Here is a 17,492-nt window from a genome sequence, read left to right as displayed (position 1 = left end):
AAATGAGCTGCTGCTCCCCTTCCCAGAGGGCGGAGCCTTCACGGTGAACACACGATTGAAAACTGAAACATGATACATCTGTTTGCTTTGATGATCATCTCTATCGCAGACACATTTGACATGCCCGCCCTCCCAAAAACGACCCCCGCCCCCCCCTGAATAAATTACAAAAATGATTTGTCATTACGGTCGACAATAAGAATTTTCCAATGGTCCAGTGCCAGCGTGAAAGACACTCGGGCCAGAGCTGCATCTTCACGGAAACTGATAATTTACGAATTTTTAAGCCTTGCCAATTTAAATATTCAAGCGCTCATAGACGAGAAAGTGTCTCTCAGTTTGCTACTCGCAAAGCGCAGCAACAACACACATAAGCATGGCCACGCATCTCACAGCATGCGAATATTCACACAAAGTCAAAATATCAAAATGAATCAAAACGTAAACATGAAATTTGCCAGTCACCGCCAGCATTTATGGTCATTTTCACAAGTTGCATGGTCCACCGAATATCGTGTATGAATATATAAACATACAATATATCAAAAGAAAGAACAGACCCACTGTTTTATTCCAGCTTCATACATTATTTTTTTAATCAACACTTGAATGCTGCAAGTTTCATGAAAAAGCAACATTTTGAGCATAAAGCTGAGAAAATCACGTTTTTGTAAAAGAATAACGTTACGTCTGAGCGATGAACAAAACAGAGATGTTGTAGATCGAGTCCATCAACACCCCAAAGCTTCACAGTCCTATAACTCGTCCTGGGTTGACATTTCATTCAATAACATTAGGCAGTTGTGATTTATATGCTGTTTAATGTAGATGATCGCGTTATTTTACATATGCATCTGCTTACACATGATATTGCATGTTGCTGTGACGCAGCGTCTCGTTCCCTATTCAGGGAACTAAGGTTACAGTCGTAACCGAGACCACTACCGTATAACAGTGAACACATGGAAAGCCGGAAAATATCGTCATTGGCTATATACATATCGAGATAACAAAAGACAAAAAAAAAAATTTCCCTCACTGCTCTTAACTGAATAACTATTAATAAGGGTTAATCTATATTTATATGCAGTGACATATAATTTTGTGCAGACTATGCAGTAATATTTAACATTTGATTACTATTTTTGTACCTGACAATCTAGTTTAGACCTATTTGTATATGTTTGTTCTGCTGTATTTATTTGTGCTTTTGCTCGTAATTTGATTATTTGTTCTTATTTTATTACTGACTGCCTTTAACAATATAAAAAAATTATATGAGTTAGGATATTCGTTTTTAGAGTCATAACCTTAATGGTTAACCCCCCCCCCCCCCCCCCAAAAAAAAAAAAAATTTGCGAGTAGTAACTTTAGTGGTAAAAATGTTGAAGAAGAATGGAGGTGGTGACGAACCTAAACAGGCAAAAATTTGGTTTTGTTTTCTTAAAAGCAACAAAATCTGGAGAAACAACTTAAGCAAAGCCAATCTCTTTTGTGTTGTAAATAGTTGTGATGTATAAATAAATGTTGTTTATATTTATTTACCAAATTAATTAATTTATTGTCTACACCACGTATCTGTAAATCCAGAAGAAAAACAGAAAATCACTCAGGCTCTTGACTGAATGAACTTTAGTAGCTTTATTAAGAACACATTTCTTACTTGAATGCTGCTGTTAAATTCTTTGGCGAGGAGATAATTATGGTGAGCTGTGTACTGCTCTCTGAGGGAGGGGTCTTTGCTAATACGGCAGTGTCCATCAACACTCGTGGGCGGGGCCTGTGAAATGTGATGTCATATTCCCAGAAACAATGCTTATGATTTATGGGGATTTAAAAAAAAAGGAGTGGGTGGATTTTTACCATTATAGGGTGGTTGTGTACACACACTGCCAACACACATTTATGTTCAAACATCATGTAAAAGTGAATTTTGCATAATAGGTGCCCTTTAAAGCGTCACACTAGTCTAGCAGAGTATTATAGTCGACTATTCTATACAACCATTTCACTCGCATTTGCGACTAAAAATAGATTTGTCAGAACTGTAAAATGTATTTTGGAGTACGTGTGCAAATAAAAAATCCCTGCGGATCAGTTTTCATAAATGTAAGACCATAAGCATCTTAATCATTTTAAGGCGTCTTATATTTCGGGGGTGAAAAAACATAAAATCGCAATACGGCCTAATGTGATTATTAAAATTAAAGAGGCTATGTACTGGCTACGAACCAGTAGATCGCACAACAGCGCCACGTTTTTGAAACGTGTGAAAGAACTGTGCGTTCTACAGGCTTGCACAAAATTACTTCAGACTGCTGTCACAGGAAGGAAAGACTATGATTATTTAACACATATTATTAAATTATATTATTATAGATAACACAGAATCTAATAAAATCATAAAAAAATCTCTTTATTTGAAATCAATGTTAACTGACATAAAATTTAAAAAAACAAAAATTTCTTATTTTCATTTAGTTTCATTAACCTGATATACCAAACTAAAACTGAAATAAAAATGAATACTATACAAAAAAAACAATAATAACAAAAAACCTTTTTAAAAAAAAGACAAAACAACAGAATTACAATTTTTTTTAATTAAAATTAAAATGAAAGCAGAATTAAATTAAATTCAAAATATGAACAAAAACTATATAGTATCTCAGTGATATTAAAATAACACTAGTATGGCAAAAATCTGTGTGTTTTATATATATAAATGCCGAATAGTTAGTTGCGCTCCTAAAGTTTCTAATGCACTCACATGTGCTTCTTGGGGGAAAAAAGTAGCCATCAACCCCTGGGTTAAAGGCCTTGTACGATGTATTAATTTATTATGCATGCACTTTATAATCATGTTTTCACCATCAAATACCATTTGAAATGTTGAGAGAGGTGAATTCAGATTCCATTCTAGACTTAATTTGCATTAAACACAATGATGTCTGCAGGTGTCTTTGAGTGTGACGAGTGGAGTGCTCTCAGTGGAGGATGTTCTGGATGGACAGCAGGTGGATGGACAGGGTCAGAGTGAACTGAGCATCTCATCCAGCAGCCTCACACAACTCAATGATCTGCTGTCCAGAGTGACCTACACCAGTACCATCTACCACATCAAGACTAAAGACCTGGGTATGTTCAGGAGAGACACTCATGTAAAGAGTTACATTTCAGAAATGCATAAAGCATTCAGAAAAACATCATTTTACAGAAATAAAAGTAATTGCGAGTGCTGTTTTACACTGACTTTATTTCTTAAGTTGAATATATGCTGGCAGCCCATTATAGCCCATTTTTCTGCTTGATTATATCTTTCCTATTTGTTCAGAGTCTTCTCTATTTTCAAGAATAGTAATTTATTTGTCAAACCACATTTTCTCTTTAGTTCATTTCTCTTTTGAGGACCATGAGGCCATGTTTCCAATCATGATAAGGAGACCATCAGTTCCTGTTCTTTATGACCCAGGAAAAAGTAAGACCACAACACACTACAAAAACACTACAAAATAGCATGCTACCATGGCATCAGATACGTTTGTTCTAAACAAACATCTATAAAGTTTGTAAAAACCTGCTAATGAAATGCACCTACGTCTCTCTTGTAATTCAGATATCAGCTCACAGGTAACCATAATAACCAAGACATTTATGAGGTATAAGGAGCTGAACGTCCTCATCCAGAGTATCCGGAAGTTTTACCCAAATATCAAGATCATTGTTGCAGATGACAGCCTGAAGCCTGAACATGTGTCTGGAAACAACATAGAGCACTACATCATGCCTCCTGCACAGGTACACAATTGAACTGCCCCCACCACTTCAATGGTGTATGTTACACATCTTGGACTTTAAAGGGTCATGAAACCCCCTGTTTCAGCAGCCGTCAGTTTTCACCACAGTTTTGAAAAATGCTATAAAAGTGGGCCTGGTTTAGCGGCGGAGTGGAGGGGGACGAGGGGAGACGGACAGCACATCAATGGCTTCTGATTCAGACAATTTTATTTCACTCTCATTAAAAGCATCAAAGCTTCCCACAAATGCATGCGGCAAATGACCATTAAGTTACACGGAACACAATATACACATGGATTTGTAAGCTCACGGTTACACAAATACATAAAAATCCTGTGACACCTATAATTCATTGGACAATTAAATGCACAGCCATTTGCAATTTGTTCTCTGCATCGAAAATATATATGAACGCGCTGTTGCATACCTTTGATAACTTTTGAGGCTTATTTTGTGGAGTTTTTATAAGCCGTTTGATCGGTTAAATGGCCATAAAGAGCGGTTACACTCACAGTGTGGATGAATCGCGTTTGTGTCAAGACTCAGGATGTATTGAAGAGAACATAGGCAATGCAGAAACTCATTAATGTATCTCTCACTTACTGTGTGCGATCTCACTGTTTGAAGCGCCAGTCAGAGGAAAATGCCTAGCCACGCGTGCTGTCATGAATAATTAAGCGCATGCGGTCATGAATTAAGCAATGCGTCTTCTCATAGGACAAGGACACTCAGTCTCATGAATAATTATGAGACACTGATGAGTCATCGCCGTACTATAACAGGGTTTTTCCTGCATAGAGAATTATGAGGCGGCCGCCTCCGTCAAATTTCGTGCCGCCTCCGTTTGTGTCGACAAAACTCAAGACAGGCAGTCACTTGCTCCAATTAGGCATGTCGTGATAATTAAATAATCATCAGAAATATATATTGTCACATGATCCTTCAGCAATCGTTATTAGTATATTATGATTTGCTAGTACAAAGTCATCTAAAGCCATTTCATAGCTGTTTTTCCTCCGCTGTAGCTGTCAATCATTCTCTGTTCAGCATTCAAACTGCGCGTCGCGTTCGGATACAGTCAGCAGCACGGTAAAGCTCACTCCAATATGATATATTCCCGTTATAATACTTGAAATGTAGATAAAATAATTTATCTTCCGGGAGTTTATCTAGCGGTTTCTGAACGATGTTGTGCTCGCTACACAGGTGACAATACAAGGGCTATTAATTAGCATCACGCGCACAATAACCGGAATTTAAAACTGTGAGTGTGAAGAAACAAAATAATCAGTGAACTTTTGGACAGATATGCATAGTAGACTAGGATGTGTGCGCTCAACGCTCATCTTCTCTTCATGCCGTGAACTTTTCAATGTGCACTCGCGCTGCACTGCGCACTCTGACTCTGCTTTGAGCGCATCATTCTGCACCCGGGATGCGCATAAGCGCTTTGTTTTGAAGCATTTCATATATTTTCATAGTTTTGTGCACTTAAATATTATTAAAAAAATATCTTGTTCTCACGTTTATATCTGATATTTGTTGTCCCTTTACAGAGCTGCACATTACGTTTACAATAAACTATAAATCTTGTAATTTTATATTATTTGTGTAGGCCCATATAATTATACATTCATATATAAATATAAATTAAAAATTAAATATAAATAGTTTTTCATGGATGTATTGAATAAGAACACAAAGTAATTTGTACCTTTTCATTAACATGTTTAGATTTTATAAAATTAGTCCAAAGATTTTTTTTCAAGAATTACTTTTGTAATTGCAATTTTTTTAACTATCCACTCACCTAATTTAAAGGGTTAGTTCACCCAAAAATGAAAATTCTGTCATTACTCACCCTCATGTCGTTGGACACCCGTAAGACCTCTGTTCATATTCGGAACACAAATGAAGATATTTTAGTTGAAAGCTGATGGCTGAGAAAGGCTTCAGACAGGCCTCCATTGGCATTCAGTACATTTACACTCCCAAGATCCATGAAAGGCACTTAAAACGTCGTTACAAAGTCTCTCACCACAGTGGCTCTACAATAATCTTACAATGCGACGACAATAGTTTTTGTGCGCAAAAAAAAATCAAAATAACACCTTTTTCCAACTTGTTCTCGACTTCCGTGTATGCCTCCACGACGCATGCGCGAGAATATGACGTAGCGCCGGGGTTCGGGAATCCATGAAATACACACTTAAGCCCCATTTTGAGCACTACGCCGAGACCTAAAGCATGATCAATGTAGAATCCAACAGCTTAGACACGCGCGTCTTCCTCTGCTCGTAAACAAATCGCTTCTGGGTCATATGTCTGAACACCGGATCTGCGTCATATTCTCGCGCATGCGTCGTGGAGACACACACGGAAGTCGAGAACAAGTTGGATAAAGGTGTTATTTAGATTTTTTTTGCGCACAAAAACTATTGTTGTCGCATCGTAAGATTATTGTAGAGCCACTGTGGTGAGATAGATGAGGGTGAGTAATTAATGACAGAATTTTCATTTTTGGGTGAACTAACCCTTTAATATATATTTTTGTCACAGCTTATTATATATTTTTATAAAAAAAAAAATTTTTCTATGAGTGTGTACTTAGTGGATTCTGGATTGTGTTTAACAAATAAAAGAGTGTCCATTAGTTCCACAAACACAGATGTATAGATATTCTATAATCTATAGTGATGTAGAAATATATGAATGATAGATTTATAACCCTTTTAATTTGCCAGTTTGTTGTTCTTGTTTCAGTTATTTACTGAATTTAATATATATTTAAATATTTAAAGGTGTTAGCTGTAATCTTACACTGCAAAGTGATAATGTAAAAGGGATTAAACTCATAATTATTTAATGATCGAAGCACACAAAAAAATGTATAACAAAGCTCTAAAACTGAATATTAATTGGCAAAAAAATCGCGAGCCGCGGGTCGGGTGGGCCAAGCAGGATTTGACCACCTCCACCTCATTTTGAGCCAGGAAAAACCCTATATAGTATGAGAAAACGTCACATCCTATGACGTTGACATGAAGACGAATTTAAACCAGGAAGTTGAAAATAGAGCAAAAAGGTTTAAAATTAACTAGTTTTCTCCAACATTCAAAACTAATAGATGGTAACATTGTCTTCCATGATGTTCAACACGCATACTTCTGTTAAAATCTCAGAACTTGGTTTAGGGTTTCATGACCCTTTAAGTGTAGATTACCTGGAAACTAATCACTGGCAATTATTATTTGGTTCCTCAGGGATGGTTTGCAGGCAGAAATCTGGCTCTTTCCCAACTCACAACAAAATACTTCCTGTGGGTGGATGATGACTTTGTGTTCTTCAAGGAGTCACGGATTGAGAGTTTTGTGGAAATAATGGAAGCGATTCCAGATTTAGATGTTGTAAGTATTAGTATATTCTTTAGGGGGGTAAAAAGTCTTGGAGCAATACAGCATTGTACAGCATTGCTCTTTTTCTCTTGTTAGCTTGGTGGCGAGGTCTCCGGTAACCAGTTCCATTTCATTCTTGAGTATGACGAGGGAGATGAAAAAGAAGAAGGTGGCTGTCTAAGGCGTATTAAAGGAGGGTTTCATCAGACACTTTCAGGCTATGATGGATGCTTTTTAGTGGATGGTGTCATTAATTATTTCTTGGCTAGGACTGAAGCGGTACGAAGAATTGGCTTTGACCCATTCCTTAAAAGAGTTGGGCACACTGGTAAGCACACTAAAATTCACCTCAGTAAAACATCTTCATTGATTGATTCCTAGCACATTTAATTCTTCTCCTTATATTCCAATTAATCTCCTTTAATTCTTAAATTATCTTTTTCTTCCATTTTCCCCCCAGAATTCTTCATTGATGCACTTGGAAAACTGTTGGTTGCATCATGCAAGGGGCTTTCTATTGGTCACCAGACACATAGGCCACAGAATAAGTATGACTCATTCCGAACTCAAGGCAAACTAGATGAGGAGAAAAAACTGGCCCACCATTTCTTTAAGAATTATCTCAACTACATCAAGTATTGATTTAATAAAATTCAAGGCAATACAAGGCCGGCTTTGCTAAAAAGTTGTTACTCAAGGATGGATCAGTACCAACTGTTCGTGATCCAGTTTAGGCATCCGGATTCTATGGAATCCGCACTTCAAGCATAAAGGACTTCTAATGGGACATTTAAATGTCAGAAGCGTTGCTTCAAAAACTGAACAATTGGAACAGTTACTTACAAACTCGAATATCGATTTGCTTTGTTTGTCTGAAACGTGGTTGACAGAATCATCGCCGAACACCGTATACTTGGTCCCGGGATATAAAGTCTTCAGAAAGGATCGAAAGTTTGGAAAAGGTGGTGGACTGCTAATATATGTGAAGGACTGCATAAAATGTAAGGAAATTGAATTTACCACCGTAGTAGATATAGAATGCATTGCTGTAACAATTGTTTTATCCCCATGCATGGCATTTACTGTAGTTGGTGTATACAGACCTCCATCATCAAGTAATATATTTTATGATCATCTAAGAAATTTTTTAAAAGGGTTTGATAGAAGTAAGGAGTTAATTATGTTAGGGGACTTTAATGTAAATTGGACAGAGAAGTCAAATAGAAAAAAACTTCAGGAGATAGTAAGTCAGTTTGACCTCTCACAGTTAATTGAGGGCCCCACCAGAGTTACCTCATCATCTAAAACTCTAATTGATTTAATATTTAGTAATAAACCAGAAAGAATAACTAAGTCAATGAATTTATTAACAGGGCTATCCGATCATAACCTTATATTAGTAGTAAGAAAATTAACAAAACGTAGGTTTGAATATCAGCAAGAGAAAGGAAATGCGCTAAATATTATACCAAAAAGATTGCTAAACGAATTTGAAGAGAAATTAAAAAAATTAAGCTGGTATGAGATTCTGTCCGCAGATAATGTAGATGATGCTTCGGAGTGTCTAATGGCCACAATCGATAAAGTCAAAGGCAAATTCAGTAAGAATGTTAGATTCTCTAGAAAGAAACAGAATTTACCCTGGCTAAATGAACAGCTATGGAAGTTAATGAAACAGAGGGACCATGCCTTGAAAACAGCACTCAAATCTGGGTTGGCTCATGACTAGGGGTGTAACGATTCGTTTTAACAACGATACGATTCGTATCACGATTTGAGGTTGTCGATACGATTCAAGGACGATATTGGTTCATTTAGAACGATACGATCCGAAACGATTCAGTGACTTGAAATCGATTCAGTAACTTTTTAGCCAAAAATTGTGTGACTGAAATAAATATCTGGATACTGGTCAGTGCAGGTGAAGTTTCCTAGATTCCTGTTGTTTCTTGTAAGGGAATCCGGTATATCAATTAATTATGGATATAAACAAACAAGTAAACAACAATTAATGGCAAATGCATTCAAATTTTATTTGAATAAAGTGCAACCAACAGTTTAGGTTGAATTAACAGGAAGTTAACCTTTTCTGCTCTCATTTTCTTTTTTTTTTCTTTTTTTTTTATTGATGCTCAAAACAATACACATGTTGTAACAAAAAAAACAACAGAATACGGACAAAACAAAACAAAATAAACAAAACAAAACAAAAACAATTACATTACAAAGTTGCATCAAGCTGCAATGGTCCAAAACCTCTGGGAGAAGGGGAGAAAGAAAAAAAAAAAAAAAAAAAAAAGAGGATGGATAACAAAAGACAAAAACAATAGAAAGAGAATATAAATAGAGTTGTAGTAGTAGTAATCATAATAGTAACAATAATTATAACAACAATAATAATAGTAGCAGTAGTGGTAGTAACAACAATAATATTCATGATAATATTAGTAATAGTAGTGGTAATATTTCTAATTTATAATAACAATAATGGTATTAATAATAATAATAATAGTAGTAATAGTATTAGAAGTAGTAATAATAATATTCATGATAATAATAAGAGTGATTGTGGTAGAAACATTTGTGATGTATAATAATAATAATAGTAGTGGTGGTAGTTACAACAATAATGTTCATAGTAATAATAGTAGTAGTGGTGGTAGCATTAGTAATTTATAATAATAGTAACAATAATAATAACAATAATAATTCTACATTTAGACTAGTCAAAAAGGTTGCTGTGGATACTGTTCTCTAGGTCTGAGCGCCTCTCCACGACCGTCAGTGAGCACAACCAACAGAAACCGCCGACATGGACACCACCCTTCCTCCCTCCGGTCCGTGCCCCCTCCTCCCCGACCGCCAGTGACGCTCAACCCCAAAAGTTAACCCTCTGTGCTTTGTTGAGTCATAACAGGCACCTCCAGACCAAGCTCGCTTAGTTTGGTTGTGACCCGTAAAAATAGAAGGGTTATTATTAAAAAAAAAATTTTTTTTTTTTTTATCTGTGGCTTGGACCATGGTGTGCACCAGTTAGCTCCCCAGCCAGAGACACCATATCCAACTCAGATATTAGTCAAACAGTATAGTATTACATGTGAGGAGGGGTTGGGACAAAGGCGGTGAGTTCTGTGATGACCATGTCTACAGGACAAGCCAGTCGCGCCCACCGACACCACCTAGAACGGCGCATGACCCAGATTATTTTATAAAGTAAAATATAAAAATTATGTTTATAAATCAATATTTATATATAATGTTATCTGAAATATTATTTATTTAGAATAAGCAAACGAAAAGGGAGGAAAAATAAATAGAAGAATAAAATGAGTTCTATTTTAATGTCAATACCAATACCACCACCCCTACTACCACCATTATCAACAAATAAATAGCAATTGCAATATTATGCATATTTCACATATTGGTAATAAAATAAAGAAGTATAGAAATATATATTAACATATACCAAATACACATACATTTACATAAAAAAAGACATATAGCAGTAAACAATTGTGGAATGATGTATTCAATAATGCTCAGAGGTTATTTATTATAAGTTTGTGAACCTGTGGTGAGTGCGGGGGGTCTGGGTCCACGTAATTTATATGAAGATGAATTAGGAATGGTTTCCAAATATCAAGAAATGTAGGTATATTATTCTTGTTAAGGTATGTTATTTTTTCTAATGTGATGTATTCTGTAAGAAGATTGGTCCAGTGATTGATATGTATAAAATTTTTGGATTTCCAATTTAGTAAAATTACTTTCTTGGCGATAGTTAGTGATATGAGTAGTGGGCTTTTATATTTGGCTGGGAGATTATCAACTTCTATGCTGTTATTGAGTAAACAGAGTGAAGGGGATGGGGGGATTCTACAGCCCATGATATTGGTGAGTTTTGTGGTTACTGATAGCCAAAATAAGTGAACTGGTTGACAGGTCCATGTGGCATGAAGGTAGTTGTCTGTGCTCCTCAATGTGCATTGTGAACAACTATCCGTGTCCCTCAAGCCCATTATAAACTTCTTTCTTTCAGTGATGTGAGTCCTGTGAATAACCTTGAACTGTATGAGTTGGAGGTTTGTGTTGTTAGTCATAGAAAATGTGTTGTTACAGATTTCTTTCCAGAGGTCGGTGTTGGGGGAGAGGGTTAAATCCTGTTCCCATTTTGCCATGGGTATTATAATTGTTGCATCATTATTTGATATAAGTTTATATAGTTTGGAGGTTAATTTTTTGGAGTTAGGAATTTTCATTATGTCTTCCATTAGCTTTGAGGGATGAAGTGGATTATTTATTATATTTATCTTGGATTTAATTATAGATTTAATTTGTTGATATTGGAGAAACTGCTCTCCCCCAAGGCCGTATCTCTGGACTAGTGTTTTGAATGATGCAAATCAATTATTTGGAAACAAATGATGAAGGTGAGTAATTCCTTTGTGTTGCCATGATGGAAAATTGACCGGTTTATTACACAATTGGAAATCAGGGTTGGACCAGATGGGGGTGTGTCTACATGGTGTAAGTGGTGAATTAGTAATTTTGGTTACTTTCCACTAGGCTGTCAGAGTTGATGCAATTGTAATATTTGTTGAAATAGTGCATTTTCTTTATTGATTTAGGTAGGAAGGCGAGGTCTGAAACTGAAGTATTTTTGCATTGATTTTGTTCCAGTTCCATCCATAAATTATTGTGATTGTTTTTGTGAGTCCATTTATATAAATATTGTAGCTGGTTTGCTAAAAAGTAATAGTGAAAATTTGGAGCTTCTAGGCCGCCTTGTGACTTAGCTTTTTGCAATTTTTCCAGAGATATTTTTGGTGTTTTATTCTTCCAATAGAAGTGAGAGGTTAATGAATTGAGTGATTTGAACCATTTATCAGTGGGTGTTGTTGGGAGCATTGAGAACAGATAGTTGACTTGTGGTAGAGTTTTCATTTTAACTGTAGCAATGCGGCCGATAAGTGATAGTGGTAGGTTAGTCCAGCGTTTTAAATCATCTTCAATCTTTCTTAAAAGTGGGGTATAGTTGAGATTAAACAACTCTGACAGTCTAGGGGAAATGTTGATACCCAGGTATGTAATGTTGCCAGTATGGAGTGGAAGAGAAGAAATATATGCTGTAGAATCCCAGGCATCCTCAGAAAGTGGTAATATAGTTGATTTATTCCAGTTTATGGTGTAATCTGAAATTTTGGAAAAATTATTAATAATTTTAAAGGTTTCTTCTAGTGACTTGTAGGGGTTTTGTAAACATAACAATAAATCATCTGCATAGAGACAAATCTTATGTTGTGTATTGATGTCTTGAATACCTTGGATATTATTGTTTTGTCGTATTGCTGCTGCGAGTGGTTCTATAAATATGGCAAATAAAGAAGGAGAGAGTGGGCATCCTTGTCTGGTCCCTCTGTGAAGTGTGAAATTTTGTGATGTGATCCCGTTAGTGATTACTGTGGCCCTCGGTGAAGTATATAATATTTTTATCCAATTGATGAATGACTCTCCAAAGCCGAATCTGTGTAAAGTGCTGAGAAGAAATGTCCAGTTAACTTTGTCAAATGCTTTTTCTGCGTCAAGTGATACAATTATAGTTTTGGTTTGTTTTTGTTGAGCGAGGTTAATTAGGTTGAATAGTCGACGTATATTATCGGAAGCATTTCTGTGTTTAATAAAACCTGTTTGATCATGGTGAATTAACATCGGGATAACTGTTTCTATTCTTGTAGCTAAGGCTTTGGTAATGATTTTTAAATCTGTGTTTATTAATGAGAGAGGGCGGTAACTGGAAGGGAGCATTGGGTCCTTGTTTGGTTTTAGCAATAGTGTCATAACAGCTGTATTCATATGTGTGGGTATTGTGGATGTAGCTTTGACTTCTGTGATTACTCTGAGGAATAATGGAGATAAAGTTGGCCAGAAGTGTTTATAGAATTCAGATGGTAGTCCATCAGGTCCAGGTGATTTGTTATTTGGCTTTTTATCTAGTGCTTTATGGAGTTCATCATGAGTGAGAGGAGTATCTAATGCATTTGCCTGTTCTTTTGATATTGTTGGTAGTTTTAGTTTGTTTAGAAAATGATCTATTTGTGTTACATCTGAATTATGATTTAAAGAATATAATTTTTGGTAAAAAGTTTGGAATACATTATTAATTTCTTGTGGGTTGTGGGTTATTTTGCCTGTTTCATTGAGTATTGATGGAATGATTGCCTTTTCTTGCTTACGTTTTAGTTGATTTGCTAGATTTTTGCCCATCTTGTTGCAATATTGGTATTGTTTGTATTTGAGTTGTTGGATAATGAACTGTGTTTTTTGGTTTATGATGCCATCGAGTTCAGCTTTAAGGTGGTTTAGTTCTCTTTGTATTTGTTCACTGGGGTTGGTAGTGTAGGTATCTGTAAGGTGTTTAATTCTCTGTTCTAAGTTATTTTCTAATTGTTGTTGTTGTTTTTTCCTATATGATGAATATGATATTATTTTCCCTGTAATTACTGCTTTACCTGTTTCCCATAATAATGATGGTGAAATCCCTGGAGAGTCATTAATTTCAAGAAAGAATGCCCACTCTTTCTTGATAAAACTGTCAAAATCAGAGTCTTGAAGTAGTGAGGTATTGAAGCGCCATCTGTTGGGGGGTTTAACGGAGGATTTAATACTAAACTTGATTGAAATGGGAGCGTGATCGCTGATTATGATTGGATGAATTGAAGTTTCTGTTACATGCTGGGTTAGTGAGTTACTGATAAGAAAAAGGTCTATTCGAGAAAAAGATTGGTGAAAAGGAGAAAAATAAGTATATTTTCTGAGTGAGGGATTATTCATTCTCCAACTATCGCCAAGTCCAAAGGTAGTCATATATTGTTTTATTGTTTCTGTAGATTGCCATGTTCTTGTTGTATTGGATGAATTTGATCGGTCCATTTGTGGGTTAATAACAGTATTAAAGTCTCCAGCGATAATAATATTATTTGTGTCAGGTAATAGTGAGAAAAAACTATGAAAGAATGATGGGTCATCATTGTTTGGTCCATAGATATTAGCTAGTGTGTATGTTATATGGTTAATAGATACATTGATGATGATAAATCTCCCTTCTGGATCAATAACAGATGTGTTAAGTATTAGTGGGATATTTTTCTTGATTAATATTGAAACTCCTCGTTGTTTAGTATTGTATGGTGACGAGAATATGTATTAAAATTGATTAAATGTAAGAGTTCCAAGTTCTGATTTTGATAAGTGTGTTTCCTGTAGAAACGATATATCAGCCTTTAATTTCACTAGATGATTAATTATTTTAGTCCTTTTTGCCTGGGTCCGGAAGCCCCGCACATTCCATGATACCATTGTAAGTGTTTGCATGATTGTTGTTTAAATGTCTAGAAGTAGTGATAATGATGATAATAATAATAATAACAACGAGAGAGAGAAAGAGAGGAAAAAAAAAAAAACATTCAAAAAGTACAGTGATTTGAATAGGGATGGTGTGTTTATGAATATGTCTAAGTGTAAAGTATGAGTGGGGCGTGTAGATAATACATATAAACAAGTACAGTATGACATGGTGATATGAAGTAAACAGACACATAAGGGTTGGTGGATTAAGGTCCACGTATGCGTTAAAGAACGGGGAGAGGGTGCATGGTATCCATATGTAATATGACAGTCACTGATTGTTCGATGTTACATGGTAAATTAAAAGAGCCATGGAGTAATCTTCGAGTCACGGTAGAGCTGCCCTTCGATGTAAAGTTTGTCCACAACTATATTCGCTCGTTTATTGTTTTGTCTGTGTCTTTTCATGATGGGGTAGAGGACTTTGCGCCGGTCGTTTATTTCACGTGGGAATTGGTCGTTTAATCCGTAGTTGGTGCCTTTCAGTTCTTTTCCTTTGCTTTTGATGAGTTCTTTGTGTTTGTAATGTTCCAGTTTGGCGATGATCGGTCGAGGAGCTTTATTTGAACGTGCTCCGAGACGATGAACTCTGTGAAAGGTGATTTGGTTTATAGTGTCCGGTGGGAGTTTGAGTTGAGTTTTCATGAAGTCTCTGATAGATGCCTCGGGATCGTCAGACGGGTGTTCAGGAATGCCAGAAAAAATCAGGTCATCTCGCATGCTTCTAGTTTGAATGTCCAGAATGGTTTCTTTCATTATTTTGTTTTCTTTTATGACCGCGCCCATATTTTTGGTGAGTGATTCCACATTGGTTTGGAGGGAGCTATTAGATTGTTCTAGTTTTTCAATATGTGTGTATGCAAATTCCAGGTTTGATCGAAGTTCTTTTATTTCATTATGTAGCGTAACCAGTAAATCCAGTTTGCTGTTAATGGAAGCGAGTACACTGACCTCGATTTCTGTAGTTTGTAAATCACTGGTGTCGGTAGATGACGTCTTCTTTCGTTTGTTTGGTTTCGGAGTTTGTTGCGTTGTGGTCGTATCCATTTTGTAGCGGTTATAGTGGTGATCTATGTATTCCTCTAAGTCCGTTAGTTTATCCAGTGTACAAGGAGTGTGATGCCGCGGTATCCGGTATTTTATCCAAAATACTGTTTATACAGTTGATACAGTAAGTGCAGTTAGTACAGTTCTCTCAGTGAGCGCGTGTCGCCATGTTGAATCTCACCCTCTCTGCGTGAAACCTCGCGTTACTCAGCGCCCATCCCGTCCACTCGCGCCTGCTCTCATTTTCAATATTCAATACATTTTCAATAGAAGCAAATGCAAATATTAAAAGCAAATATAAAAGCAAATATTCTGCTCTCATTTTCAATATTCAATACATTTTCAATAAAAGCACAGTAAGTGCAACCAACATTTCAACAGTAGGTTAACCTGCTACTTCTGCTTTTGTTTTCCAACATTACATTATTAATATCAAAAATAAAGTGCAACTAACTTCTCTTCAGGTTTAATGAATAGTAGGTTTACCTGCTACTTTTGGTGTTGTTTTTCAACATTAAAATAATACAAATACAATATTAATATCAAAAATAAAGTGCAACTAACTTCTCTTCAGGTTTAATGAATAGTAGGTTTACCTGCTACTTTTGGTGTTGTTTTTCAACATTAAAATAATACAAATACAATATTAATATCAAAAATAAAGTGCAACCAACATTTCTTCAGGTTGAATAAACTGGCTGAACCTGCTACTACTCTCAGTTTAATAAACAAACAATATTTAACAAAAGATAAAATGTAACCAACTACTCTTCAATGACTCTACAGATTTCTTTTTCAAAAATATCAACATGATCTGACCTCAGAACACTTCTCTGTGCGTTCACTATGTCGCCAGCTGTACTAAAAACTCGCTCTGCTGGCGCACTGGTGCCAGGAATGCACAGGTAACAAGCAAGGGTTGAAAGTACAGGTAGCTCTTTCTCTTGGTGGCTTGATCATTTCTCGCTCGTTGGCTTCTCCTCTGCCATACGCCATGCTATGTTTTGTTTTCTCAAGCCCCGTTCACACCGCCAGCGACACGCAGCGACAAAGCGACACAATCCCATTCATTTCAATGAGCGCTGCTGCTGGTGCGTTGCGATGATGTCACAGATAGGCAGACTGAATAGAGTAACGTTTAACGCCTTTATCATTAAAAGTGCTAAGAAAAAACATCCATATAAAGTCTGATGTGCTTAAATCCAATGCGTTATTTCCTATGATCGATACAATCGATTGATTACCTTTTAAAACGATGTTAGATCGATATGTCGTCCGGAAGGCCAACTTGCCGAGCACAGATCGATGTAGTTAGATCATAGGAAAATAAATCGATACATCGATGTAGTAGATGAATCGTTACACCCCTACTCATGACAGAAGAACTTTTCAGTGTTTACGTAATAAAGTTGTAAATGAATTGAGAAAAGCAAAAGCGAAATTCTTCATCAAACTTATAAATGATGCTAAGGGGAATAGTAGACAAGTCTGGGCGAATATTAATAAAATACAAAAGAAAAATACCAACAAAGGAAATAAAGATATTGAATTACAAGTTCAGGGGAATTTAATTCAAGATAAGCATCAAATTGTTAGTGTGTTCAATATTTTTTTCATAGATTCAGTTCAAGATTTAGCACAAGGGTTTAGTGCAAGAAATCGGGATATTCTGCCATTGAATTATAACTTTCCTGTTTTTAGTATTTCTGAAGTATCTGAGTCTAATATAATACAAATTTTGGGCCAGCTTAAGAGTTCTATGGCTAAAGATGTTTTTGATTGTGATTCTACGTTTTTCAAAAAGTATGCAAATGTTTTTAGTACACCCATTACTCATCTGGTTAA

General features: G+C 35.9%; 1 protein-coding gene across 1 annotated transcript in view; it reads left to right on the top strand.

The window, feature by feature from the left end:
- LOC307132656 (beta-1,4 N-acetylgalactosaminyltransferase 1-like) overlaps positions 1–9,372 on the top strand; it is a 41,236-nt gene extending 31,864 nt beyond the window's left edge. The window contains exons 6-11 of the mRNA XM_079827119.1: positions 2,958–3,138; positions 3,392–3,478; positions 3,617–3,798; positions 7,062–7,205; positions 7,290–7,521; positions 7,654–9,372. Coding sequence (XP_079683245.1) covers positions 2,958–3,138; positions 3,392–3,478; positions 3,617–3,798; positions 7,062–7,205; positions 7,290–7,521; positions 7,654–7,835 — 1,008 coding nt within the window. The 3' untranslated portion in view covers positions 7,836–9,372. The remainder of the gene's footprint in view (positions 1–2,957; positions 3,139–3,391; positions 3,479–3,616; positions 3,799–7,061; positions 7,206–7,289; positions 7,522–7,653) is intronic.
- The last annotated feature ends 8,120 nt before the right edge of the window (positions 9,373–17,492 follow it).

Source organism: Gobio gobio (genome assembly GCF_949357685.1).
Source record: "Gobio gobio genome assembly, chromosome: 1".
Classification (NCBI taxonomy): Eukaryota; Metazoa; Chordata; class Actinopteri; order Cypriniformes; family Gobionidae; genus Gobio; species Gobio gobio.
This window is presented reverse-complemented; position numbering and strand designations above follow the sequence as displayed.